This window comes from Enhydra lutris, unplaced genomic scaffold (assembly GCF_002288905.1).
Source record: "Enhydra lutris kenyoni isolate GAN:26980312 unplaced genomic scaffold, ASM228890v2 scaffoldscaffold10, whole genome shotgun sequence".
Taxonomy (NCBI): Eukaryota; Metazoa; Chordata; class Mammalia; order Carnivora; family Mustelidae; genus Enhydra; species Enhydra lutris.
The window spans coordinates 36,069,533-36,095,545 of NW_019154094.1; the positions used below are offsets into that span (position 1 = coordinate 36,069,533).

The 26,013-nt window shown below is 49.3% G+C and overlaps 1 protein-coding gene across 1 annotated transcript; it reads left to right on the forward strand.

Moving 5' to 3' along the window:
- The first annotated feature begins 400 nt into the window (after positions 1–400).
- On the forward strand, positions 401–8,095 carry LOC111144044 (basic helix-loop-helix family member e40). Its single transcript, XM_022498121.1, has 6 exons — positions 401–682; positions 2,414–2,757; positions 2,926–2,995; positions 3,253–3,360; positions 4,291–4,414; positions 5,749–8,095. The coding sequence occupies exons 2-6, from the start codon at positions 2,678–2,680 to the stop codon at positions 6,603–6,605; spliced, it is 1,239 nt and encodes a 412-aa protein (XP_022353829.1). The 5' UTR covers positions 401–682; positions 2,414–2,677; the 3' UTR covers positions 6,606–8,095.
- Positions 8,096–26,013: the final 17,918 nt, after the last annotated feature.

Consider the following 26,013-nt stretch of genomic DNA (forward strand, 5'->3'; position numbering starts at 1 on the left):
GTTCTGTGCCTACCTCCCAGCAGGAAGTTGCGATGCAGTAATTCCCTCCCTAGAGATGGCTGATAACAGAAGCCAGCAAAAGTACATTCTGGGAGGGAAGAATCCCTGAGCCCCGAAGAGAGGTCACACCAGTTAGCAGTTAGAAAAGGAGGCATTTCTCACACTTGCTAATGAGTTCGACGCTTGTGAAACATAAACAGGAAGTGGGAGCTCTCCAAAGCGACCTGAAGGAAATCCACTCCCAGTTTGGTCGAAGTGTGAATCCCAGTTCTCTAGGTTGCCAAGGACACTGCCAATTAAGACTGACAGCCCCAAATTGCGCCCGAGGCGAAGCTTCACCCAGTCCCAGGGGCGACCCCGTTTTGGTTTTTTTTTGTTTTTTTGTTTTGTTTTGTTTTTTTTCCAATCCTTCCCCACAGCCAGGCCACTCAGCATCGGGGTGACTGACCCGAGGCGCGGTGGGAACCGCTTACAGTCATCTCTCAACTCCCCGAACTTGCAGGGCAGGGCAGCGCCGAGGTCAGTGAAATCCCCAGCCAGGCCTTATTTTAGTCATGAATTTCCACTGGCTCCCTCCTCTGACTGCATCAGCGCGGCTCACACCGCGGGCTTGGAGTTTCAGCTGTTTTCCCTGCTCCAGGCTGAGTTAGAAGGTCACACAGACCGGACTCTGCCGGGGGAGGTAAGTGCCCTCCCGCCCCGCGCCGCCACCCCCCACCCCGCGCTTTGCTGAGATCTGGGGCTGCTTGGGGGAGGCGTTTCTGCCCCAAGCTCAGGGCAGTGGGTTAGCTTCTTCCTCCTTCTCTTCCCACGCATTTTAGTCCGTATTAAATAAATTTTGAAACAAAACAAAGCAAACTTATCTTTTTTTTCCCCCGTCAGCCAGTGGCATCTATATAATTTTCCCAGGGCTGTCTTCCCCTCATTGCCCAATTTATGCTCTTGCCAGAGGTTCCTGTAAATTCAAGGGCAGAATCTGTTTGATTCCTCACAGTAGCTCTAGCAACGGTCACTACGCCCGGCACCCTGGAGGGGGCTCAACTGATGTGTATCCACTGAATGAACGCTAAAATTTCAGTATGATGGACAGATAATTTTTTCTAGACTCTCTCCTCCCTCCCGCCCCGGGTGCAGACCGCCAACAGCGCCGCCCAAGTTCCTGGTAGGCGAGGAGATAGCCCACCACGGCGGTCACAGTGCGTCCCCGGGGTCTGGGTCCCACGGGCGGCGGAGAAGGACTCGCAGGCGGAGGCCCTGTGGCCCGAGTTGTGGCCACGTGAAGCGTCACGCCCCGTGCTGCTGCGGGGCAGGCGTCGCCGCCGCAGTTGTGTAACGTTGCAGCCGGAGGGGAGGCGACCCGGGAGCCTCTGCTCTGGAGGGGGCAGGGTAGAGAGGGGAAACGCAGGGCACCGCGCCCGGTGTCTTTCGGTGCCGGACTAACCCAAGTGAGGTTAAAGTGGGCACTGGGATACACGGGGGCGGGGGCGCAAGAGGGCGCCCGCCGGCCCGCAGGCTTTACCCAGGAGCGGAGCTCTGGGGGAGCGAGGGGCCCGTGGCGCACACGCTCGGCGGTCAGGTGCGCGCAGCGTGCTCCACGGCGGCCTCAGCTGCCCCTGCGCTTGGCTGCCAGCCCGCTTCCCATGGGGTGACATCCGCCCCGCCCCTCGGCCCCTCCCCACGGCGGGCAATTCCTGGACGCCCTGCTGAGGGGTGGGGGCGGGGAAGCCGGGACGGAAAGAAACACCAGCCTCTGGGGAGGGCAGGGGGGCCGGGCGACTCCCTCCGCTGCGCGCTGGTTCCTCGGAGCCGGCCGGGCGGGGGAGGAGGAAGAGGGCTGGGCTGGAGCGAGCGAGGGGATATTCCTCTCCCGGCTTGAGTCAGACGCGGGCGGATCCGTCCTCCCCCGTTCCCTCCCAGGAGACGGGAACTTACTTCATTTCCCTGGGGCAGGTTCGCCCACGTTACCAAACCTCCCCCCTACCCGGCCCCAGCGCCTCCCCGGCCCCTTCCAGCTTCCGCGCCCCCCACCCGGTTGGGCAGGACCCAGGCCGTGCTGCCACCCCCTCTTCGGGGAAAGGCAGCCGCAGACACCTGGGGGCCGGGGCTGGGGGGGGGGCTCCCTCGCAGCCGCGGGAGCGTTGTCCAACACGTGAGACTCATGTGATGAAGCCGGGGGAGGGCGGGCAGGTCGCTCCTTCCCTCCCTGGCAGCGGCCAGACGTGCCTGGAGTCACAGGGTAGAACACGTAGCTCCAACCCACCCACTCGCTCCCATTTAACCCAGCCCGCAGCCTCTCCATTACTCCTCAGCTCGCCCCCCCACCCTCCCCTCCGCCCTAGCCGCCCCCCCCTCCGAGCTCCCTCCCGCCTCCCCGCCCGCCCCACTTCTCATTCACTTGGCTCGCACCGCGCAGACGGCGCAGGGAGCACACACCACCAGTCTGTGCGCAGAGCCGGAGCCAGAGGCCGCGGGGACACCATGCACGCCCCCAACTGAAGCAGCACCTCAAAGCCGCAGCGCCCAGCAGCTCAAGCGGATTTCAGAGAGCTCAGACTCAGAGGAACCCTTGAGGAGAGACACCCCCCATCGCCCCCTTGAAGCCCCTTGCAGGACAGTGCTCACCCCAACGTTCCGCTACTGCAGACAGGAGTGCACAGTGGCCCCGGCTCGCCGCGCCATGGAGCGGATCCCCAGCGCTCAACCGCCCCCCGCCTGCTTGCCCAAAGCTCCAGGACTGGAGCCCGGAGACCTACCTGGGTAAGTTGGTACTCCCCGGCCCCTTCAAGCCTCAGCTCCAGCCCTGCGTTCTGCGCCGCTCTCAACTCAGAGCCGTTCTGGGCGCATCCGGGGGGCTTTTACTCGCCAGGGCTCTTGGAGCCTATGCGCACGCAAAATCAAGACCCTACCTGGTCCCTCTCCCTGCAGGATGGATTTTGCCCACATGTACCAAGTGTACAAATCGAGGCGGGGAATAAAGCGGAGCGAGGATAGCAAGGTAAGAATACCGCGCCCCTCGGGACCCCAGCCCTTGGCGCGCGCTGTTTCCAAGAAAAGTTTTCTCACTTGGAGCTTCGCCGGGCAATGCAAGGGGTGGGTTCGGTGCTTTTATGAAATGGCTTGGACTAGAAGGGGAAGAAAGTGGTTCTGCGTGTGACTCCGCGGTCCCAACTCTAAAGGCGTCGCGGGGTGGGGGAGAGAGGGGCTTCTCACCCGCTTCCTCTGGCGCCCACCGCCCCGCCGTGCGCCTTGCAGGAGACCTACAAACTGCCGCACCGGCTCATCGAGAAAAAGAGACGTGACCGGATTAACGAGTGCATCGCCCAGCTGAAGGATCTCCTACCCGAACATCTCAAACTTACAGTAAGTGAGAAGCTGGCCCCTCTCCAAGCCAGCTCTTCTGCCCAGGGAGAGGGCGGGGGTCATTCGCCGCCTGCAGGCTCCACTGGGAACTGCAGACCAGATGGGCGGCTGGGAGCTTGCGGGTGGCTCTGTTTTGGGGTACCCTTCCCCAGCCCTGGGATTTTTCTGGCAGCCTCATGCAATGAACTGAGAACCGCTTGGACTTCTCCAAGTTGGCTCTAACCCCAGCTAGCCTTCGTTTTCAAAGAGTTTAAGCCTTTCCTTGCTGGTGATTTTTAGGGTTCTTTAGTTTTGCTGACTTTGGTAAACCAAGCAACACGCAGATTTTATTTACCCCCTTCTCTCCGCCCTGCCCCTTTTGAAAAATAAAGAGGACTTGTTTGGGTGCGTGATTTTTATGTCCTGTTCTTTCTTGTCAGTAGCCAACAGCTTACTGGCTTGGCAGCCTTTGGTTGGGGAAAGGAAAAATAGTATTTGAGGAGGAAGTAAAAAGCCTAGATGAGCTGAAAGTTATGAGAGGGTGTCAGGAAAGAAGCTAGGGGAAGCCTCTTGGCTGCCAGACACAGTAGAAGTCCCTCCTCAGGTTGACAGCACTGCAGAGAAATGTTATCTCTGGATTCCCCTGAGTTCAGGTCAGCAGTGGCTGCTGGAGAAATAGATCTGTGAGAGCTTTCTCCTGATGTAGCTGCCTCTTCCCAAATGCCTCCAAAGATAAGTGACACTCGTTTTTTATTCTTTAATCAGAAGTGTGTGGATGTATGTATACAAACACAACACTTTTTAAAAATGTCATCTCCAAACTTAAAAATGAAATGTTATCAATCAGGAAAGGCTATCCCCCCCCCTTAGAGATACTTCCCATTGCTAATAAGTGTCCCAGAGGTGGGACTTCTCTGACCTCACTGCTGACTAAGGCTCTTTTTATTCCAGACTTTGGGTCATTTGGAAAAAGCAGTGGTTCTGGAACTTACCTTGAAGCATGTGAAAGCACTAACAAGCCTAATTGACCAGCAGCAGCAGAAAATCATTGCCCTGCAGAGTGGTTTACAAGCTGGTGAGTGCCCGAGTCTGGTTATCATCACCTGAGAGTTGTAGCACAAATAGCCTGTGGGCTCAACATCTGGTGTAAGAAACATTCTTACAACAAATGGCTTGTGCACGTTAGTTGGGGGAGATGTCATTTTATCTTTCCTGAAAGGTCAGACTTCTCATTTGGAATGCTGCTGCTTGCCACCTGGCGTGAGCATGTATTAGTCAAGTGGTAAAATATTTCTGTGGCATTTTGATTTAAGGGTTTCTGGGTTCTGGGACATCTTCCCCCTCTTGTTTAAAATGCAGGGCACCTATAATTTGTGTCGTGGGTGTTTTACAGTTGGTCTTCTTAGTCCTCTTTCATTGGAGAATAAATCATGGGTATGCCCCAGTGTTTTCCTGTTTCTCTACTTCCTTATCACTCTGTGTGTGGTATGGTCCTGGCAGGATGACAGCAGGAGCTTTTCCTGCATTTCATGTGGTTCCCTGAATAGCCACTAGGTATCTTGGTTAGTTGCACAATCTAATGAAACCGGTGAAGTTTCATCATTAGTTTCTACCGACTTGCAGAGAATCACAGTCACCTTGTAACCTTTTAGTTTCACCCCTTCCAAATAATACTGTACAGACCAGGGAGAAAATCTTCTACCCACTCCCTCATTCCATTCTTCTTGCCCTTCTTTCCAAGACTAGTATGATGAGAATCACAAAAACCTAGCAGGTGCTTCTGCCAGTTTCTTCATTGAAAATAGGAAGATGATGATACCTGATTACTTGGGGCTTGTGGATAGAACACACGGAAAAGGCTTGGAAAAGGCTTAGAAATAGCTTTGAAATTTGAAGAGTCCAGCGCAACTGCAACTTTTTCAATCGAAAATAAGCTTACTTGGGTGACGTCGTTCTTTTATTCTTTATCTCATTCTGTGACTGGTCTTTGTCCAGTCTGGCTCTGGTAAGACAGATGTTCTCTAAATCCACTCTAGTTATAAACATACGAGGATGTTCAGTGCTGTGTCATGTATAATGAAAACTCAGGAACAAGCTATCAATTCAAGAGGAGAAGTAGTCCATCTCTCTTAATTTTGTTCTGTTTCTGTGATGGGATATTATGCTACCATTACAGCTCCTATTTTACCTCCGAGTGGTAGGATAATGGGTTATTTTTGTTCTATTATTTACACTTTTCAATATAATCCAAATTTTTTTTGATCATATTACTACTTTCGGAGTTAGGAACACAAATCAGCGAGGGCCAGTAGCAAAAAGAAAAGCTCCCACCCAGTCTTCGAGGTGTAGGTATCTGGGTGAATCACGGGGCCTTCTGAAATGTCTTCCTTTGGATCTGTGTCGATTCAGGTGAGCTGTCGGGGAGAAATGTTGAAGCAGGTCAAGAGATGTTCTGCTCAGGCTTCCAGACGTGCGCCCGGGAGGTTCTTCAGTACCTGGCCAAGCATGAGAACACTCGGGACCTGAAATCTTCACAGCTCGTCACCCACCTTCACCGTGTGGTCTCAGAGCTGCTGCAGGGGGGTACCTCCAGGAAACCGTCAGACCCAGCTCCCAAAGCCATGGACTTCAAGGAGAAACCCAGCTCCCTGGCCAAAGGCTCTGAAGGCCCTGGGAAAAACTGTGTGCCAGTCATCCAGCGGACTTTCGCTCACTCGAGTGGGGAGCAGAGTGGCAGTGACACGGACACAGACAGTGGCTATGGAGGAGAATCCGAGAAGGGTGACTTGCGTGGTGAACAGCAGTACTTCAAAAGCGATCATGGACGCAGGTTCACCATGGGAGAAAGGATCGGTGTTATTAAGCAAGAATCTGAAGAACCCCCAACAAAAAAGAGCAGAATGCAGCTCTCAGATGATGAAGGCCATTTCACGGGCAGTGACCTGATCAGCTCCCCGTTCCTGGGCCCCCACCCACACCAGCCTCCCTTCTGTCTGCCCTTCTATCTGATCCCACCGTCAGCAACTGCCTACTTGCCCATGCTGGAGAAGTGCTGGTATCCCACCTCCGTCCCCGTGTTATACCCGGGCCTCAACGCCTCTGCGGCAGCCCTCACCAGTTTCATGAACCCAGACAAGATCTCAGCCCCCTTGCTCATGCCCCAGAGACTCCCTTCTCCCTTGCCTTCCCATCCGGCCATTGACTCCTCTGCCTTGCTCCAAGCTTTGAAGCAGATCCCCCCTTTAAACTTAGAAACCAAAGACTAGGGGACCCTGCTGCTTTGCTCTCCTTCCTCCCTACTCCCCCGCCCCTCCAAAAACAAAACAAAACAAAACAAAAAAAAAAAGTGTGACTACAGCAAGATTGTTCTAGCGTGTATGCTGAGATAATCTGAGGCATGGAGAGAAGATCTGGGGTGCGTGTATGCACGCATCTCTGAGCGTGCCTCGGTTGTCGCTATAGGACATGAAAGCTCCTTTTGGCCTAGGGAAGATAATGAAGGATGGCCTGACATCAGAAGATTTTGGGGGGGATTGTAGCAGATCTCTGGGCTTTCCCCCATCCCAGAGAATAGCCCCCTCAGATACAGAAAAAATCAGCTGGATTTTTCAAAAGCTTCAAAGTCTTGGTCTGTGAGTCAGTCTTAATTTTGGGAGCCAGGTCTGTGGCTTTGAGAAAAAGGTACTTTCAAAAGAGGGCTTTCCAGAGTGCCGTTCCCAGCCAGCTCTCATAACCCCACCCTTCTCCCTTTTATTGTTGCCGTGACTCACCAAACGGGGAGAGGGCGGGCAGCCGCACGGAGCCTTCTGCTAAGTGGTGAGGTAGCAGACACTGGCATAGCACGGTAGTGGTTTGGGGAGATTTTCTACAGGTCTGCTCCCCACCCCCTGCCTCCGATGAATAAAGAGAATGTAGTTCCTACTCAGGCTTTCATAGTGATTAGCTTAATAAGGAACTGAAAAGGGCCCCCTGGTAAAGCTGAGCTGCCAGGGAATGAGGGAGGAGTCCCTTGGGCCTCTGGTACCTGTTTCTAAGTCTCACCTAGAAAACAATCATGCTGTCCCGGGAACCAAAGCTGGGTCTGAGAAACGCAGGTGCCTAAGTTCCAGTCACCCCCAAAATGCATAAAGCTAAGTAACAAATTGCTACCTTCAACAAGCAGAGCTAGACTCGGTTTGCAGTTCTATCCTAAAACTCCTTTTAACCAAGCTTAGCTTAAAGGCCTAACCAGCTCTTGGCACAGCAAGATCCTTTCTGCAGGCTAATGCCCCTCGCCCAAATGGCATAGGGAGTGTCCTTATTGCTAAAATGGATTCTGTCTCCTTCAAAGAAGTTTTATTTTTGGTCCAGAGTACTTGTTTCCTGACTTGTCCAGCTAGCCCTGCACCAGCTTTTCAAAATGCACTACGCTTGATCGCCGATCGTGTTCTAACTTTTTCTTTTCCTGTTTTTATTTTGGTATAAAGTCATTGCCCTTATTTGTAAAACTGTTATAAATATATATTATATAAATATATTAAAAAGGAAATGTTTCAGATGTTTATTTGTATAATTACTTGATCTACAAAGTGCGAAAAATGAATGTATTCCTGTTTTTGAAGAGAAGAATAATTTTTTTCTCTAGGGAGAGGTACAGTGTTTATATTTTGGAGCCTTCCTGAAGGTGTGAAATTGTAAATATTTTTATCTATGAGTCAATGTTAAGTAGTTGTTTTAAAATACTTAATAAAATAATCCTTTTCCTGTGGAAGAGAAAGATGGGCTTCTGCATTTTTCTTCTAAATACCCCAGTCGTGTAATAGGGCTGTCTTCCTGCCCTCCCCTCTTGGCTGGAGGCAACAACTCAGTTCATCTTGGCGTCATTTCATTCAGCTTTTTATGTGTCTTGTATTCGGTCAGACAGAATAAGCTTGGTCAATTTTGTAGGTAAATATTTAAATTTTTTTTTTTTTTTAACGTCTGCTAAAGGTTCATGGTCACGCTGTGCCTCCTTCCAGAGTTAGGCAAAAAGTACATTGTCCCCCCACCCCCTGCCTCAGCCTGCTTTTCTCATGGTTCTTAGAACCTGACAGAAAATGAAATTAATGGAATTGTTAGGCCATAGGGTCTGGGGAGCTTGCTGGAGCGGTAGGCACATGGAGAAAAGATTTAATGGATTATTATGCAATAATTGCTGCTGGGGAATAGCACCTCTGCCAAGCCAGTCTAACTTTTTTGAGTCTAGCAAAGTCTAATGGATTTGCCATATCCTGTCTTACTGCTGCTGAAGGCAACATTCCATAATTATTTTCTACATCCTTCCTGGACTTCCTCTCGTTGGGTGTGTTTGTGCATGAATGAATATTGGTGTTCCTTCGTCAAGTGCTCTTACAAAAAAAAAAAAAATTTCCATGGGAAAAGAAGTGGGAAATGACCTGGTCGAGTATTTTTGCCTTTCCCCATCTCCCCGTCAGGGATGTCCTGATGGCCAGTACCTGGCTTGCCATGCTTCAGATCCCCAAGTACCTGGAGCCTTCCAGAACCCTCTGGTCCATCTGGAGCCTAAGCAGGGCACCTGCTCCCAGGGAGTTCTCAGCCACCAAAGGCACCAACCTGCCCATCGTGACTTTGCTTCAAACGTCACCTTCCCTGTCTCCCGATGAGCCAGCAGGTGAGATGAGAGTGAGCATTGCCGGGCTGTGGGAGATGCAGAACACATGCTCTGAAAGACACAGAGATCCCCGGGCAGCATGGAGTCACGTTCAGAGCCCCGCACCAGGATTCTGGAGATGAACTAATGGCCTGTTATCCCCTTCCACGCCTGGTCCTGACTAAGTAAAATAAAGATTCTGAGCCCTTGTCACAAGTCCTAGAGCAAGCAGATGGCAAATTCTGGAAGTCCCTCCTTCTCCTAGCTCTTGAGGGCCTCCAGGTCTCCCACCTGCTAAGTCCTTGAAATGCCTCCGTGAATGGCTAGGCTTTTCTGGTAGACTTTTTCGGTAAAAACCTAAACAAGTCAACTTTCTCCCAGGGATGGAACATGGGGTTGAAATCAGGGCAAAAGGCCTGTTGCATGCCCCTCTTTCCTGGGCCGTAACTCAAGGAGTAGCGTGGAGACTGAAGGAAGAGGTGCAACCTGAACTAAAAAAAACATCTGAGGGTTCAGTCACGGAACAGTCGATCCAGAGTCCCCCTCCTGGAGTCTGCTCGGTCACGCACCCGTGAACGGAGCCACTGTCCTGCAGCCCCCTTTGTCCTTGCCTTTCCTTCTAGCCCATTTGCTGCAGGTTCCAAGTGGCTCCCAGGGAGACGAGAGGAGGGGCTTGCACCCCAGCCCCTAGCCCATTCGGGACAAAGAGGACCTCTGTTAAAAAGGGGTGTGAGTGTGAGGGGGTGAAGCGCTGGCTTTGAGGCCTGGGAGAGGTGGCAGGAGGCAGGAGAGCTGAGGCTGGGGATCTGGCCGCCTTCAGACAGGGCGTGACTCTCTGGGCCTGCCGGGATGGTCTCACCCAGCGCTGACCTGACTCGCCTGTTGACACAACGTCACGTTTCCGACTGCAGCCCTTTCATGTGCGGCCCGCGGCTAAATGCGGCTGCCGGTTCCTGGAAGCAGACGTGCCTGGCACCGCGTCAGCAGAAACCTGATCCCCGGGGAAGCTTGGCACGGCCACGGGATCGCTCGGCCCCCAGAATAGGGCCTGGCAGCGGGCGCCCGGCGGCGCTCCCCCCCACAACCTCGCGCCCAGCAGGAAGGAATCCAAGCGCTCTCCCGCAGGGGTGGGGTAGGGAGCTGGATTTAGGCAGGGCATTGGGATAAGGGCCTAATTAACTACAAGCTAGAAGCTTCCCACGGGTCATCGCTCGTTAATGAAGCCTAACAACCTAGAAGCACCATTATGGGTAGTATTACAACTCGCGTTTGGAGAGCAATAAAAGTGGGCTCAGAGAGGGGAGGTAATTTACCCAAAGTCACACAGCTTCCCCATTGCTAAGCCATCAGTGGACTGGTGAATGGGTTGCACTGTGGCTCTCCTTAATTGGACTCAAGGTGAAGGCTTTCAGAGTTTGGTTGTTAATAATAATGATAATAATAGCAACAGAACTACTGCTGTTAACAGCAAACCCATGCCTAGTACTTAAAATTTGCCAGGCATTCTTCTAAGCACTCACCTACAATTTAATTCTCGCAGCAACTCCATGAGATAGCTATAATTATTAATCCCCTTATATGGTTTTAAAAGACGTAGGCACAGAGAGGTTAAGTAACTTGCATAAGGTCACACAGCTCTAGTGGTGAAGTGAATTCAAACCTACGCAATTTGGCTCCAATGTCTATGTGCTTAGCTATAAAATCACATTGCCCTTGTACCTCAATGATAGTAATAATAATAAAAGTAAAAGTAGTAATAATTACAACTGTTACTACCATATTTTGAGTACTTTCCCCATGCCATGCACTATATTAAGCACTTTGTGTGAATTATCTCTATTTCCTCTAGCAACTGTGATAGATAAGAGATATTAATATGCCCATTTTACAGATGACACAACTGGAGCTCAGAGAGAGGAAATGCCTCATCTAGGGTGACACATCATTTAAGGACAGTGTCATGCCCTTTCTCTGGTATGGAACTGCTTCTAAACCAAGCTTCTGTTGGGCTTGGACATGCCATGAACTCATTAAATCCTCAAAATAGCCCTATGGAGTACATATTATGCTCCCCAGTGGGTAGATAACTGACACCCGAGGTAAAGTTATTTGCCTACCTCTTTGTTTTCTTACGAATGCCCCCACACACCATCCTACAGCAAAAAATGGGCCCATTCTCTAGTTAAAGAACTAACCCCATACGCATCTGGGGTCACCTGCGGGTGGGGGTGGTGCTAGAGACTGACTACGCTGAGAACCAGAATCTGGGTTTGAGGAAATTCTGTCATATTTTCTGGGGTGGGACTAGAGGTATCACATCTCTCCTCAGGTTAGGAGAGAGACAGGTAGAGAGGCCTGGAGGAGGAGCTGCATGTAGACCACTCAGGTCAAAGCAGCTCTGCGGAAGGGAGGGAGGCAGACACTGAGTTCCATGCTCTCTTGCTGGAAGGGAACCTGGGCAGGCTCAGAGACCAGGCCACTGCAGCTGCTGTCTCTCTCACTTCCTTCAGCCCTCCCAAACCCTAGCCCTTCTCTCTAGCCCTTGGCTGGTAAGGCGTAAGCAAGAGGCCACTTTGCTTTGGGGAATGGGCACGGTATCTCGGGTGGGAGCTTGCCTTGCTGAGGGGTTTCTCCTCAGGCCTCTAGAGCCCACTGCAAAACTCAAAGAGACAGAATGTGTTGAGTTCCCAAGTTCTCTCATATAATGACCATGTGTTAACAGGATCGGCGTGTTCTCCTGAGACCCAGAATTCCCAGAGGTGCCACGTGGCATGGAGGGCGGGGAGGCTCTGGGTTTCTCACTGCCTCTTCAGCTGGAGCAGCTTCCTTTTTCCTCTGTCTTATATCTTGTAATGATTTGTTTGAACAAGAGTTCTACTGCTAAAAACATCCCACACATGTTTGGAAGGCACCAAACTATAGCCCCTTCCTCAGGCATGGCCTTCACATCTCCTGCCTCTTTCTCTAGGATCCCGAGAGAGGCTGAGGCCACTCAAAGCCACCTCCACCCCCCCCAAACCAGCACCACCCCCCTGTTTATCCCAAGCCATCTGTTTGGCCCGACTACCACAGCAGAACATGAGCCGGGTGAAGCCTCTCCCATTGGCTACGGAAGGCACTGACATGCTTGTCTCGCGGCTGGGCCATCCAGTCTTGTGATGTGGCTGGATTTGGGCCCAGAAGGTTTCTTCTGCTATCGATGGGACCCTCCCTTCCCCTTCCCAGAGGAATCTTAGGAAAGACACTGAGGTGGGACATGAGAGAATGAATCACCAGGCTGCTAGGTAGTGGGGTCAGCCTAGGGCTGAGGCCAAAGTGATGAGGACAGCCAGCCTCTCTTCCTTGTAAGTCCCAGCCCTGCTCTCTGTGTCTCCCACTCACGTTTGAGAAGGAGAAAGGGAAGAGATGTGCTTATTTATTTGTTTGAAGGGCATCCGCTTTTTTTGAAATTGCATTATGAATGGCATATGGAGATAGGGATTATGCAAGGGTCCCTGGGGAATTCAAGTGGGGAGGTGGGAGGAGGAGGAAAAAGTACTCTCTTTCCAGAAAGTGAAAAAAAAAAAAAAAAGAAAGTGTTTCTAAAAGTTTTAAATACAATATCTAATATTTTTGTATCTTTTTCTTACTATGGAGATTTTAAAACATATATAAAAGTAGACAGAAACAACAAAAAGAAAAATGACCCAATTTAAAAATAGGCAGAGGACTCGAATAGACATTCCTCTAAAGAAGATACACAAATGGCCAAGAAGCGCATGAAAAGATGCTCAACATCATTAGTCATCAGGGAAATGCAAATCAAAACCACAGTGAGATACCACTTCACACCCACCAGGACGGCTGTAATGAAGAAAAAACAAAACGGAAAATAACAAGTGTTGTCGAGGACGTGGAGAAATTGGAACCTTCATACATCGCCAGTGGGAATGTAGAATGGTCCAGCTGCTTGGGAACATCTCCTCAAAAAGTTAAATATAGAGTTACCATAGAACCCTGCAGTCCCCACACCTAGGTATATACCCCAGAAAATTGAAAGCAGGTACTCTAGCAAATAACACAGGCGTGCATGTTCACAACAGCCAAGAGATGGCAAAAGCTTACGTGTTCATCAGTGGATGAACGGGTACACAAAATGTGCTGGGTATATACATACACACACGTATATATATTAGACTAAAAAGCAATGAAGGGCTGATATATTTTACGGTATGGATGAGCCTCAAAAACATTACACTCAGTGAAAGAAGCTGGACACAAAAAGTCACATATTGGATGATTCCATTTATGTGAAATCTCGAGGATAGATAAATGCACACGGACGGAACACAGACTGGTGGTCTCCAGGGGCTGGAGGGTGGGAGAAATGGTGGGAAAGTACTCAATGGGTACAGTGGTTTCAGTTTGAAGTGATGGAATTATTTTGGAAACAGATAGGGGTGGTAGTTGCCTAAGTTTATGAACCTGTTCAGTGGCACCGAATTGTTCACTGTAAAATGGTTAATTTTAGGGCGCCTGGATGGCTCAGTCAGTCAAGCATCTGCCTTCTGCTCAGGTCATGATCCCAGGGTCCTGGGATTGAGCCCCGAATTGGGCTTCCTGCTCAGCAGGGAGCCTGCTTCTCCTTGTACCTCTGCTGTTCACTCCCTTGTGCTCTCTGGCTCTCTCTCTGTCAAATAAATAAATAAAATCTCCACAAAAATTAAAATAAAATGGTTAAATTTGTGATTTCTGGATGGCTTGGTTGGTTAAGCACCCTACTCTTCATCTTGGCTCAGGTTTTCTTTCTTTTTCTTTTCTTTTCTCTTCTTTTCTTTTCTTAAATTTATTTGAAAGAGAGAGAGCACAGAGGTAGAGTGGGAGGGAGAAGCAGATACCCTGCTGAGCTAAGAGCCCGAAGTAGAGCTCAATTCCCAGGACCCTGAGATCATGACCTGAGCCAAAGGCAGACATTTAACAACTGACAGAGCCACCCAGGCACCCTCACTTCAGGTCTTGATCTCAGGGTTGTGAGTTCAAGCCCCGTGTTGCTTTAAAAAAAAGAAAAAAAAAGGTTGATTTTCTGTGAATCTCACTGATATAAATTATTTTTTAAAAAATACCCAGCATAGCATAACAAACCCTCTTTGTACCACTTGCTTGGGTTTAATAATCATCAACTCATGCTCAGTATCATCTGTAATATATGTACTGATCTGCTTCCCCTGCTCATATATTATTTAGAAGCAAATCTGGACATCATATAATTTCATTTATAAATACTTTAATGTATATCTCTAAAAGGTAAGCATTCTTTAAAAATTGCAATAGCATCATTACACCTAAAACAAATTAACTATACTGAAAGATAATTTTATTTGTATTTTTTTATAAAATTCGATTAAAAAAATAGTATTCTAACTGTACAGTCACCAGAAGCACACAGTTACCAAAAATGCACACATTTCACTTGCCGTCTCCTGGAAGGAAATTTTTAAACTAATTTTCTGAGTATAAGTACAGAATGGTTTCAAAATCTAAAAGCATGAAAAACGATCAGTGAAAAAAATTATTCTCCTGTCCCAATTCATCCTCTTTCATCCAGTCCCTCTCTTCACCAAAGTAACCTACAAGTAGGCCACTAGGCATTGTTTTATTTTAGAGCTTATTTATATTTATGTGTGCAAATAGGAACATGCACTACCATTTGTAGTCTTTTCTCATACAAAAATAACATGCTATCTATACCATTCTGCCCTTATTTTTCATTTACTATATCTTGGCAGCTATCCCCATGAATATATAGAAAGGCTTTTAATTCTTTTCCCAACTATGTAGTATATTATTGTATATATTATCATTTATTTGACCAGTTCCTTATGATGGACATTTGGGTTATTTCTGATCTTTGGCAATTATCAACAGGGCTGCAATGACTAATTTTATACATGCATCATTTTGCATGTGTACAACAATACTTTGGGGTAAACTCCCAGAAATGGGATTGCTGCATCTGTAGCACAAGCGTCTGTCATTATGATGGGTATGACCAAAGCTGTCTTCCATGGGGCTGTGACAGTTCATATCCCTTTAGTGACCTAGCAGAGTTGCCTGTCTGGGAAGTAGTTTGCAAGAGAATTCGGAAGCCTGGGAACGTGTACATCTTCAGGCCAAGAGATTTTACTTCTAGGAGTTATCCTAAGGGAGCTGTGAATCTGGTGTTCAAAGATTTAGCTACAAGGATGAACATCCCTGTGTCATAATAAAAAAATAAAATAATAATCATCAGAAAAATGACCTATAGGAGCCTGGTTGAGTAGCTGAGTAATTGATGGTATATGTAAATGCTGGAATATTACATAGTCATGAAAAAGTATCTGCAGAAAGTATCATTATTATTTATTTCTTATTAAGGGGGAAAAGTAGGTCACAAAACAGTATCTTCAGAATGATCCCATTCTTTTTAAATGTTCTCTTTCTCTTCCTCAATTTCTACTCCTGTAAAATGAGGGCAATAATAATCTGCTCACTGAGTTGCTGTAAGGATTAAGTTAGTTAAAATGTCTAAGATGCTTAGAGAGGTATCTGGCACAGAGGAAGTTCTGTGTTGGGGTTAGTGAAAGTCAGTGAAAATCACCATCTTTCTTATCATTATTAATTGTATTATCATTGCATAAGAGAAAGCTCTGGCAAACAATATAACAAAATTTTAACCATTTAGCAGCACTTAGAGTGATTATTACTTTGAGAATTTTTGCTTTTCTGTATTTTTTTAATAACGAACATGTATCATTTCTGTAATATATATCATAAAGGCAAAAAAAAAAAAGGACAAGAATGGAATAATGGAATTCTTCTGAGGTAGTCTTGGAAATCTGCACTCGGCAGAACCCCAGTATGATGTGGAAAGAAAAGGCAGGACTTTTTTTGGTTTGTCAGCTCAGCCTTGGGCAGGGCCAGCTCCGCACAATAGGAAGAAGGCAACTCCCTCTGACAGTCAGCTGGAAGAAAGGGGAAGGTTCTCCCTGTCCACATGCACCAGCTTTGAAGGGAACTTTAACAATTAGAGCAATGACAAAAGGTACAAATACACACAGTGGCCTGTCAAAGTCTTAAGACAGGGGTCCAACTCCTTCACTGCTGTGTCCCTAGCACCTCTCCTGAAAGAGAGCATAAATTCAGCCGATGTTTCCAGCATGAACAAGTGAACCCAGGCTCCTCTGTGTGACTTTGGGAACCTTCAGTCTCCTCCCCCACCCAATGAGGGTATTAGCGATCTTGTAGAAACCATTGGGAAGATGAAAAGAAAAGTCTGTATGTAGACTAAGTAGCACCTGGCTCAAATTGGGCACATGGCAGGTGCCTAAGCATTTGAGGAATAAATGAATGAAAAGAACGAAGGGCACTGACAGGGGCTTATTCACATTAAAGCACAAATGACTGATGATGACATTCTTCCCTGAGAGAAGCTTTGGAGGGGATATAGGGAGAAGCTGGGGGACATCTAGCCTGTACCCCAGACTCTCTGCTAAGTACTGTACTAGGCACAACGCATGCACTACCTTGTATAATTTCCATTTTGCATGTACAGAAATTGAGACTCTGTGAGATCAAATGATTTACCCAAGGTCACATGGCAGGCAGATGGCACAGCCAGGATTTAAGCCAACATATGACTCAAAAGTCCTTGCCAAAGAGCCTTGGATGACAACGTGAACGGTGTCCTGAGGAGGGAAGAGGTTCTGGAGCACCCACCAGAGACAAGCGGCATTCTGTGCATGGCGCCTAATTACCCAAAAGGCAGGTGCACGAAGGGCCCTGGGAAAGCAGCCTGGCTCCCTCCGCGGCCCCAGACACTGGAAAACCATTTCTTTTTGATATTTCCAAAGAAACTATTGAGATAATCTCATGAAGCAAATCAAGACCTTACTGGTTTTTTTCTACATTTATTTTGTTTAGTGTTGTTTTCTGTTTGAATTTCCTCTGGGGAGGGAGCACTGTGACATTTATGCCTCAGGATATTAGGGCTTAATTCCCCCCTGGAGTCTTAGGACCTCTCTAGACCTTCCCCAGTGCGTGCTAGGCCACACTGCAGGAGTATGGGGGTGGCGGTGAAGAGGGCCTCCCCACCCTGCTTCCCTAGGGGCTCCTGAGGCCGCGTTCGGGTGTTTCCCAGGGCAGTGGCCTGGGCTCCCCTGACCCATGGCTTCTCACGGACCAGCCCTTCAGACAAGGCGCTCACTGTCCAGGCATGTTCCAAGCCACCGGCTCGAGTCTGAGCCAGCGCAGGCCTGTTGCAATGAGTCAGCCTTTCACTGGGGAAAAACGTGGTGACTGGCCGACAAGTCACTTTTTCCAGTTTGGCCCTGGTCCTGGGCTGGGTTTTGGGAGGGCTTCTTTTTTCCCTTTGGGATTCTACTGCCTAGGGCATGCTCCTGGGGGGTCCTGGGAAGCATGGGGGCTGGAATTCTTATGCTGAGGGTAGGTCAAGTTGCTTTAATCCAGCAGGATGAAGGTGTCCCTCCCCTACACAGAGAACATGGAGGCCACAAAGATTGTATCTGCATCTCCTACACAGGTGAGCTCAGAATGGCCGCTAGGGAAGGGGTGTACGCAAAGACGTCCACCCTGCACCCTTTGCATGCCATGGTGGCCCAGCACCCCCAGGGACCCAGGGCTTGGGGTATACTTGGCCCCTTACCAACTAGAATGCTTTCCGAAGATGCTGCTGCCTAGGGCCCCTGGAATCTTAAAGCCCGCACCGTTACCTTTGGTGAACCTGCCCCTGCCCCAGCTCAATGCCAGGGGTTGGGTTTCAGAGCTGTTCACTTTACCATCCCTTCTGACTCCCCTCCAGCTTCCCTGAGGTTTGCACAGCTCAGCTGACACAGATTCTCCCAGTGTAACTGGGGGAGGGAGAGGCGATGACCATTAGTCAAAGGTGGGAAGGGTGTGTGCGGGTGGGGTTTGGCCTTTCGTGGCTCGGGGAGCAAATTCTTTCTCTCTGAAGGAAAGACTATGCTATCTGCCTCTCTGCCTCGGAGGCTCTGGCTTACACCACCTCATCGTTTTTGTGATTCACAAAGACTAACCTCTCTCACCAGACCGTTCATTCGGGCACAGATATTTACCAGTATCCTTTACTGTTAGCCCAGATTCTGGGCTTTGGGGTGTAGCAGTGTAGAGAACAATCGTGCTCCCGTCTTTGTGAAGTGGAGAGTCTGAGGGGGGACACAGGTACTCGCCAGAAAATTATCTACACAAGCAGATACCAACAATCCGCAACAGAAAAAGAGTATGCAAGAGAAGCCATCAGGGCCTGGTGCCAGAGAAGGCTTGCCAGAGATAGAACAGATAAGGAGGAGTAGTCTGGTTGGAGTGGGGAAGAGGGTGAGACTGGTGCTTCTTATGGGTTGAACTGTGTCCCCCACCCCACCCTACCCCCTGCAAAAAAAAAGATGTTGGAGTTCTAACACCCTGATATCTCAGAGTGTGAACTTACTTGGAAATAGGGTCTTTACAGAGGTAAGCAAGTTAACCTTGCTTGAGGTCATTAAGGTGGGCCTTCATCCAATAAGGTGCCCTTACACAAAGGACAGTGTGGACCCCGAAACAGACATGATACAGGGAGGAGGCCATGTGAGGACGAAGGCAAAGATCAGAGTGATGCATCTCTCAGCATCTCTTAGGAGCCGATTCTCCCTCGACGCCCTCAGAAGGAAACACCACTGGCGACAACACCTTGATTCTATACTTTCTGGTCCCTCGCAACCTGAGAACATAAATTTCTGCTGTTGAAGCCACCTAATCTGTGGTCCTCTGCTACCTCTGTTGTGAAAGCCTTGAAGGTGAGGGGGGTGAGGCCAATTTCAGAAAGCAAGCCACCCTGGTTGGAATGCAGAGTCACAAATCCCTTTATCTCTAATGAGAGGAAAGTGGGTCAGTGAGGGCGCCTCGGGCAACTATAAAAAAATAATAAAAATAATAACCACCTTGAAGATGGGTAGAATGTATGAGATAAGGCCAGGGAGGCAGGAAGTGACTGGGCTGGGTGGAGGTTTCCTTGTGGGGATGAGGACTGGAGCCGTAACCCTAGGAGAGAGAGAAATCTATCAGACTCAAAGGGCAGGAGACCTGGAGTCTTGGAGCTGCGTGACATTGGGCAACTTGCTTTCTCTGTGTCTTAGCTCTTCAAGCTCTTTCCTTATCTGGGACATTCCATGACCATGTGACTAGCAGCGTGCTTGATGCTGACACCCTGTGTGTGACGGGCAGGGTGAGAGGGATGAGAGAAGAATGAAAAATAGTATCCAACCTCATTTTTGTTCTTAGGGAGCTTATAGTCTACTTGAGGAAGTGACATTCATTCAGGCCAGTATACAATAAAAGTGTGAAGTGTGGTAAGAAGACAGCATCAGCTATTCTCAGGGGCTGAAGTGGGGGTTTCCCGCATTGGTGTGGAGGGGTGGTCCTGATACCTGGGTAAAGGCCCCCTGGTGGTTACACCTGTACTGTGCAACTCCATCTCTCCCACCCCTCCATAGTCTATCCATCCAGGGAATAAACTCATGACCTAAACTGGACCAATCAGAGTCTTTCCCCGGGATTTTGGATCTAGGGAAGAAAATTCAGTTTCTTTCTAAGGAAATCAGATCCTTTGGTGGCCACGTTTCCTGCCACATAGAAGGGGCCAGTTTGAGGGAATGAAGCTGACAGGCAAAGTCAGAGAGAGCGCAAGTCGGGGGACGGAGAGGGACAAGCAAACTCTGCACTGAGCGCGGTGCCCAATGCAGGGCTCATCTCAGGACCCCGAGATGGTGACCTGAGCAGAAAGCAAGAGTCAAGTGCTCAACCACTGAGTTACCCAGATGCCCCCAGAATCCCTTTCTTCTTAAATCAATAGAACACCTGCTTTCATGAATTGAGCACATTCTCTGTGGCCTGCACCCTTCCTACCTTATCTCCAGAATCGTCTCATCCTCAGGTGTCAGAGGCTTGTCTAACCACCCTTTGGGACTCCTTCCCCACCCCCCCCACCCCCCCGCCTGGCAGTTGGCAGTCTAGAGCAAGGTCAGCCTCCGTGGCTGTTCTTTTCAAAGCCATGCAATCTTCCTTGATAATGACCAACATTTTTAAGGCAAAAATTGACAAATATTTACGACACACGCGGGCTTCACGAGCTGAGGAAGCCCAGAACTCCGACCTGTGAGTTGGACTAGCTCCATCCAGGAGGGTGGATGAGTCGCAGTGCGAAAGGCAGAGCCCAGGACCATCGCTTCATCTGCTGGCTGCCTTCGCAGGGGGACTAGATTTCACTCGCTATCTCCGCTGGTGATCTCTCGAGCACTCACTTCACCCTGGTGTGGGAACCCGCTGCTTATTAGTTGAGGCCAGGCCAACCAGACAAGAAAAGGCACATCCCAGTTTCAAAGGGCTGCTGCAGAGCTGGGCAGAGGCTGGTGTCACCTCCCCCCACCACCCACCCCCGACCTGCAACGGAATCCGGCTGCACCAGGATCCAGCCAGCACTAGGCAGGACCGGGTGCTGCTCTGCGGGCTGGAGGGCTTTCTAAGTTGCCAACAGATCTGATGGAAATTCATTTTCCAGGCAGCCTCATCTTTCAGGAGAACAACCTCTGAGGTCTTTTTGGGACGTCCCAGGGATAAAAGTCCTTTTGGAGAAAAATGGCCCTTAAAAAAATGCACCTTCACTCTTAGACACATGAACTCTTAAATAACTTTAGAGCATTTCTTTGTTCCTGGTACTATGCTAAGCACTCTATATACACGGGACCTCTCTTACTCCTTAGGACCCCTCATGCAGAGAAGATGACTCCCCTTATCACATGTCCTGGGGAAAACTAATGGTCAGATTTTTTTGGAGGTCATATGGCTAATAAGTGACAGAGCCGGGGTCAAACTCAGGTCTGACTTCAAATTCCTTGCTCTTAACCATAGTACTGTGTTGGGACCTATTATGCATACATTCGTTGAAACCTAGATGTTTCCTTCTTGTCCCTTCACACAACGTGTAGTTCCTAAGGACCTACTGTGTGAGGAGTACACAGTACTTAAATAAAACAGACACAAACCCCTGCTGTCATGGAGCATAAAATACATCAACAAAATTGGAAAGCAGCATTAAAAGTCAGGGATCGGGGGCGCCTGGGTGGCTCAGTGGGTTAAGCCTCTGCCTTCAGCTCAGGTCATGATCTCAGGGTCCTGGGATCGAGCCCACATTGAGCTCTCTGCTTGGCAGGGAGCCTGCTTCCTCTCTCTCTCTGTGCCTGCCTCTCTGCCTACTTCTGATCTCTCTCTATCAAATAAATAAATAAAAATCTGTATTAAAAAAAAAAAGTCAGGGATCATTGTCTCCACTTGGTAGATGAAGTAACTGAGACAGGTGTTCAACATGGTCTATGTAACCTTCACATCCATTCCTTCGTGCTTTGCTGTCCAACAAATATTCTTTGACAGGATACTCGGGGTCAGGCGCTGTGCTAGGCACTGGAGCCCCCGGGGGCACCGAAACGGATGTGGTCCTGCTGTTATGGCATCTACATTCTTGTCAGATTGCTCACTGTCTTCCTAACCTGTAGCTGCTGCTCCAGGACCGGAGCTGTACTGGTTTCTGCCCCAAGGCTGTTTCTCAGAAAAACCTGAAGCAGAAGGGGCAAGGCCGGCCCTGTGTCAATAACCAAGTGAGTGTAAGTGCTGGGACTGTAGATGCCCCTTTGTTCTCCCTCTCTTGGTGGCGACCCCTGACCCAAGGTTCCTTGGAAGCAACTCTAGGGCAGAAGTCATAGCCCTAGGTCTTAACCAGCTTCCTGGCTATGAGCCAGGCATCTAAGCTCTCCAAGGCTCATCCCTCATTTATAAAGTGGAAAGAAGCCTTTGACCTATCAGTAGATTTGCAAGATGGTGATTAATTCAAATGAAATAATGGCTTCATGAGCGTTTTGTTGTTGTTGTTGTTGTTTTGTTTTGTTTTTTGTTTGTTTGTTTGTTTGTTTTTTAGGTTTGATTTATTTGAGGGTCACCTGGGTGGCTTAGTCAGTTAAGCGTCTGCCTTCGGCTCAGGTCATGATCCTGGGGTCCTGGGATCGAGCCCCACCTTGAGCTCTCTGCTCAGCTGGGAATCTCTTTCTCCCTCTCACTCTCCCTTTGTGCTCTCCCTTTCTCTCTGTCACATAAGTAAATAAAATCTTTTAAATAAAATCCTTAAAAAGAGATTTTATTTATTTGAGAGAGAGCACAAGCTGGGGGTGGGGGGTGGGGGCGGTGTGAGGTAGAGGGAGAGGGAGTAGAGAGCCTGACTTGGGGCTCGATTTCAGGACCCTAGGATCACAACCTGAACTGAAGGCAGCCACTTCACCAGCCAAGACACCCAGGCACCCCTCCATGAGCATTTTGGATTCTTCTTTTGGGTCCTACATTCTGCACTAGTGCCTTCCAGTTTTCACTTCCTGTTACCACAATGCTTCAGAAAGGATTTTAGGAAGTCATGCACCTGAAGGTATAAGTAACTAATGAGCTTTCAAGTCTTCCTTTCCCAGGCCTTGAGCCTTTCCCCTTAAAGAAAAACTGATTCTGGACAAAATAGAGTAACAGAGCCCAGATCCACGCTCCCATCTGAAACAGTTAAAAAGTGCTTTCACTGTGTCCTGACAAAACTCGATAGTATTTATAAGAGTGAAAAAATATCTAGCACCCAGCAAGGCAAAATTCCCATCTGCCATCCATTCAGAAGAATTTCCGGTGGAAATATCTTGGACAAGAATATAAGCCCCCTGAGGGCAGGGATTTTTGTCTGTTTTATTCCCCGGGTCCCAGAAAAGTGTCTGCACTTTTCATCACAAGCCTGCAATAAGTCCTGGCGGAATAATGAATGAATGACAGGGGATGACGGGCATCAGTCTGGGCAGGGGTCTCCTCCAGAGTCCGAGAAACTACCCGCTGCTTACAGCCTGCCCGACTGACCCAGTCCTCAAATCAGCCCACGTGTGGGAGATGAGACCCTCTGAACAGTGACAGCCTTTGGGGGAGGGAACCTCTGCCCCAGGAGCCCTGTCCTCATGTCCGGAGGAAAAGGAAAGCTTTTACTCAGTGATAACCATTGCTGTGAACTCCTCCCCACAGCTCCCCCTCCCTGCAAGCCCCCGCCTGTTTACTGGAAGACACGACCCTGTGCTCTACATCCTGAGCTCTGAGAGGTTTCATCACTGGCTCAAGGCAAGACAGAGAAGCTGGGTGTCAAGGTGACAAATCGTGTTAGATCTGGGATGGTTGGGGTGCTGTGGGGGGTGGTGCATATGTTGAACGAGTCTGCTCATTCATGTGTTAATCCGTTCATTCCGCACAAAGGGATTTGGGTCATGCCTCATGTGTGCATGGGGGCTCCAGAGACAAAAATGAAAATGGTGGTGATGAAAATAATTATAAAAGTCATATTTTCTAAATGATTACTTCAAAAGGCAATGTGCTGGCGTGGCCAAGAGCGTGGCTCTAAGCCGGTCTACTGGGTTCCTAATTTCAGCCCTGCATCTTACCAGCCCTGTGACCCTGGGCAAGCTACCTAACCTCTCCAAGACTCCATCTCCTTGTCTCTAAAATGGGGTTGTTGTAACGGAATGAGTTTATACATTCTTCGAACAATATCTGGCATTTCTTTGCCTGGCATCCTGTTAGACACTTTCCAGGCATATGCTGGGGTAGCCAGTGTGGTCGTGGGAGGAGAGGCCAGCAGGGGAGTGCGGAGGGCTGGTACTGCAGTCATGAGCTCTGAGTTGGAAGCTGGGCACCCCCTTTCTCACTGTGTGACCTTGCGCACGTCCTTACCTTCCCTGAACCTCCCTTCTCTCACCTGGCAGGTGATGCAAAGTAAACTCCAGGAGGATGGAGAATTCTGTTTGTTCACTGCTATCTCCTCAGGGCCTTAAACCATGCCTGGCTTAATAAATACCTCTTGAATATTTGGATGAATAGCTCATAGTCAGGTCCAGCTCCATCATTTGGAGGGCCCAGGGTAAAATGAAAAGGTGGGGCTCCCTTAAGACTTGATTCAAGATTGATTCAAGATGGCGATGACTGAGTATAAAACCAAGCATGGGGCCCTTTGAAGTGCGGGGTGGTCCTGTGTGACTGTGTGGGCCACACGCCCATGAAGCTGGCTCTGACACTAGCTTTCCCATGCTGTTGACACAAGGATAAAGTGAGCTAATGCCCGTGAAGCAGTGAGCATGTGCCTAACCCAGATCAGAGTCTCGGGACATGCTGATATTCTCCTATCCTGATTTGTGTTCACCCACATCCCTATGAGAGCACACAGGTGTTTGCCCACTTCACAGGACAGGGAAGCGGGGCTTGGAGAGGTGATGAGGGCCCTTGCCCACTGTCTCACTGGTGAGGAGGGTAGGTCTTGAACCCACGTCAGGCCAATGCTGACTCTACCACGAGGGCATGGTGAGTGGAGGCAGGAGAAGACACAGAAGTTACAGGAGGCCAGGTTGGAATGGCTTCCTTAGGCCTGACTGTCTGATCACAAAAGTTTGTTCCTGTTGTTCACTGGGGAACCCACAGGCCTACGGATCTACGAGTGGAGGGGTCATGGCCGGCAGGGACCCAAGGGAGACAGGACTGAGGCCTGGGGCCAAAGGGGCAGAGTCTGGGCTGGCCATGGAGGCCTGAATTTATGGATGAAAATCTAGCCTCTGCTACTGACAGCCCCTCACAAAACCACCCCTTTCCTGCGGTCTGGAAGGCTGCTGTGACCAGGCCCCACTGCCCCACCCTCCCGCCTCCCATGCTTCTCCTTGCTCACCTCGGTCCCTCCTTGGACCTCCTAGAAACCCACCAGGTTCTTTCCCACCCCAGGGCCTTGGCTCTCACTGTTAGTCCTGCTGAGAGCAGCCTTTCCCAAGTTCCTTCCCCCCCATCCCACCAGAGCTCTTATGGTACCTCCGAAAACAAAAGCCTTCCCTTACTGTTTTTGCTAAAACACCACCATGCTCATAATCTCTATTTCCTTGCTTTGCATTCTTCCTATCGCCATCTATAATTGCTCTCCTTGGTGATTTGCTTACTTGTTCACCCTTCACTAGAACTGTATACACAAACAAACTTGATAACAGGAACTGTACTCAGAGCTCTATTCCTCTCATCTACGACAGTGGCTGTCACATGGGAGGGATCAATACATATTTGTTGAGTCCACAGACAAATGAATAGCTGTATGAGGTGGAAAATGACTTATGCTCTTTGAGACTTAGTTATCCCATCTATAAAATGGGATTAATACCTATTTCTTGGGCGGACATGTGGATTAAAACAAGGCTCCCTGTGTGTCAGGCACTGTACTAGATACACAAAGCCTGGCATCTAGAAAGTGTTTGACTAATGACAACTATTACTTGCATTACTACCATTGTTACTACTACCAGACCCCATAGGTCGGGCTCCCTGAACCAACAAGCTGAACCCAGGATCCTGAGACGTCCTCCAGGAGGTTTCATGGAGTCTCAAGGTAGGGAGAGAGTCCCGCAGCCAGAGGCGAAGATGACACTCTGGGAAGGAAAACTAGTCTGAAATTCTCTGGGGTTCCTTCTTTTTGGATTTCTCTTTTCTCTCCTGACTATCCCATCCCACTCCACCCCTGTTCAGCCCCGCCCTTCCCAACCACACACCAAGAATAAACCTCACACCCTGGGTGCCTTTGTGTCACAGTTTCCTGCCTTTATGGTCACGGGCTGCTCGGGCTCTGAGGGATTTTCCAGCTCAGGGCAACGCTAGTGGGACCCAGGGCAATGTGACATAAGAGGAGCTCTGATACAGACCCAGAACCAGGAAAACCCCCAGCAGGCACCGACAGAGAACCGGAGTGGGGCCCCTCAGAGGGCACCTGAGGCGGCAGCCTCCCCGCCTCCCACCCTGGGAAGGGGAACCAAGCCTTCTCTGGGCCTTCACCCTCTGCCTCACAGCAGGCCGTCAGAGGCTTGCTGGCAGTGAAGGCTCTCCTGGCTTATGGCCAAGGGTCTCTAGACTGACCAGGCCCAGAACCAGAAATTGCG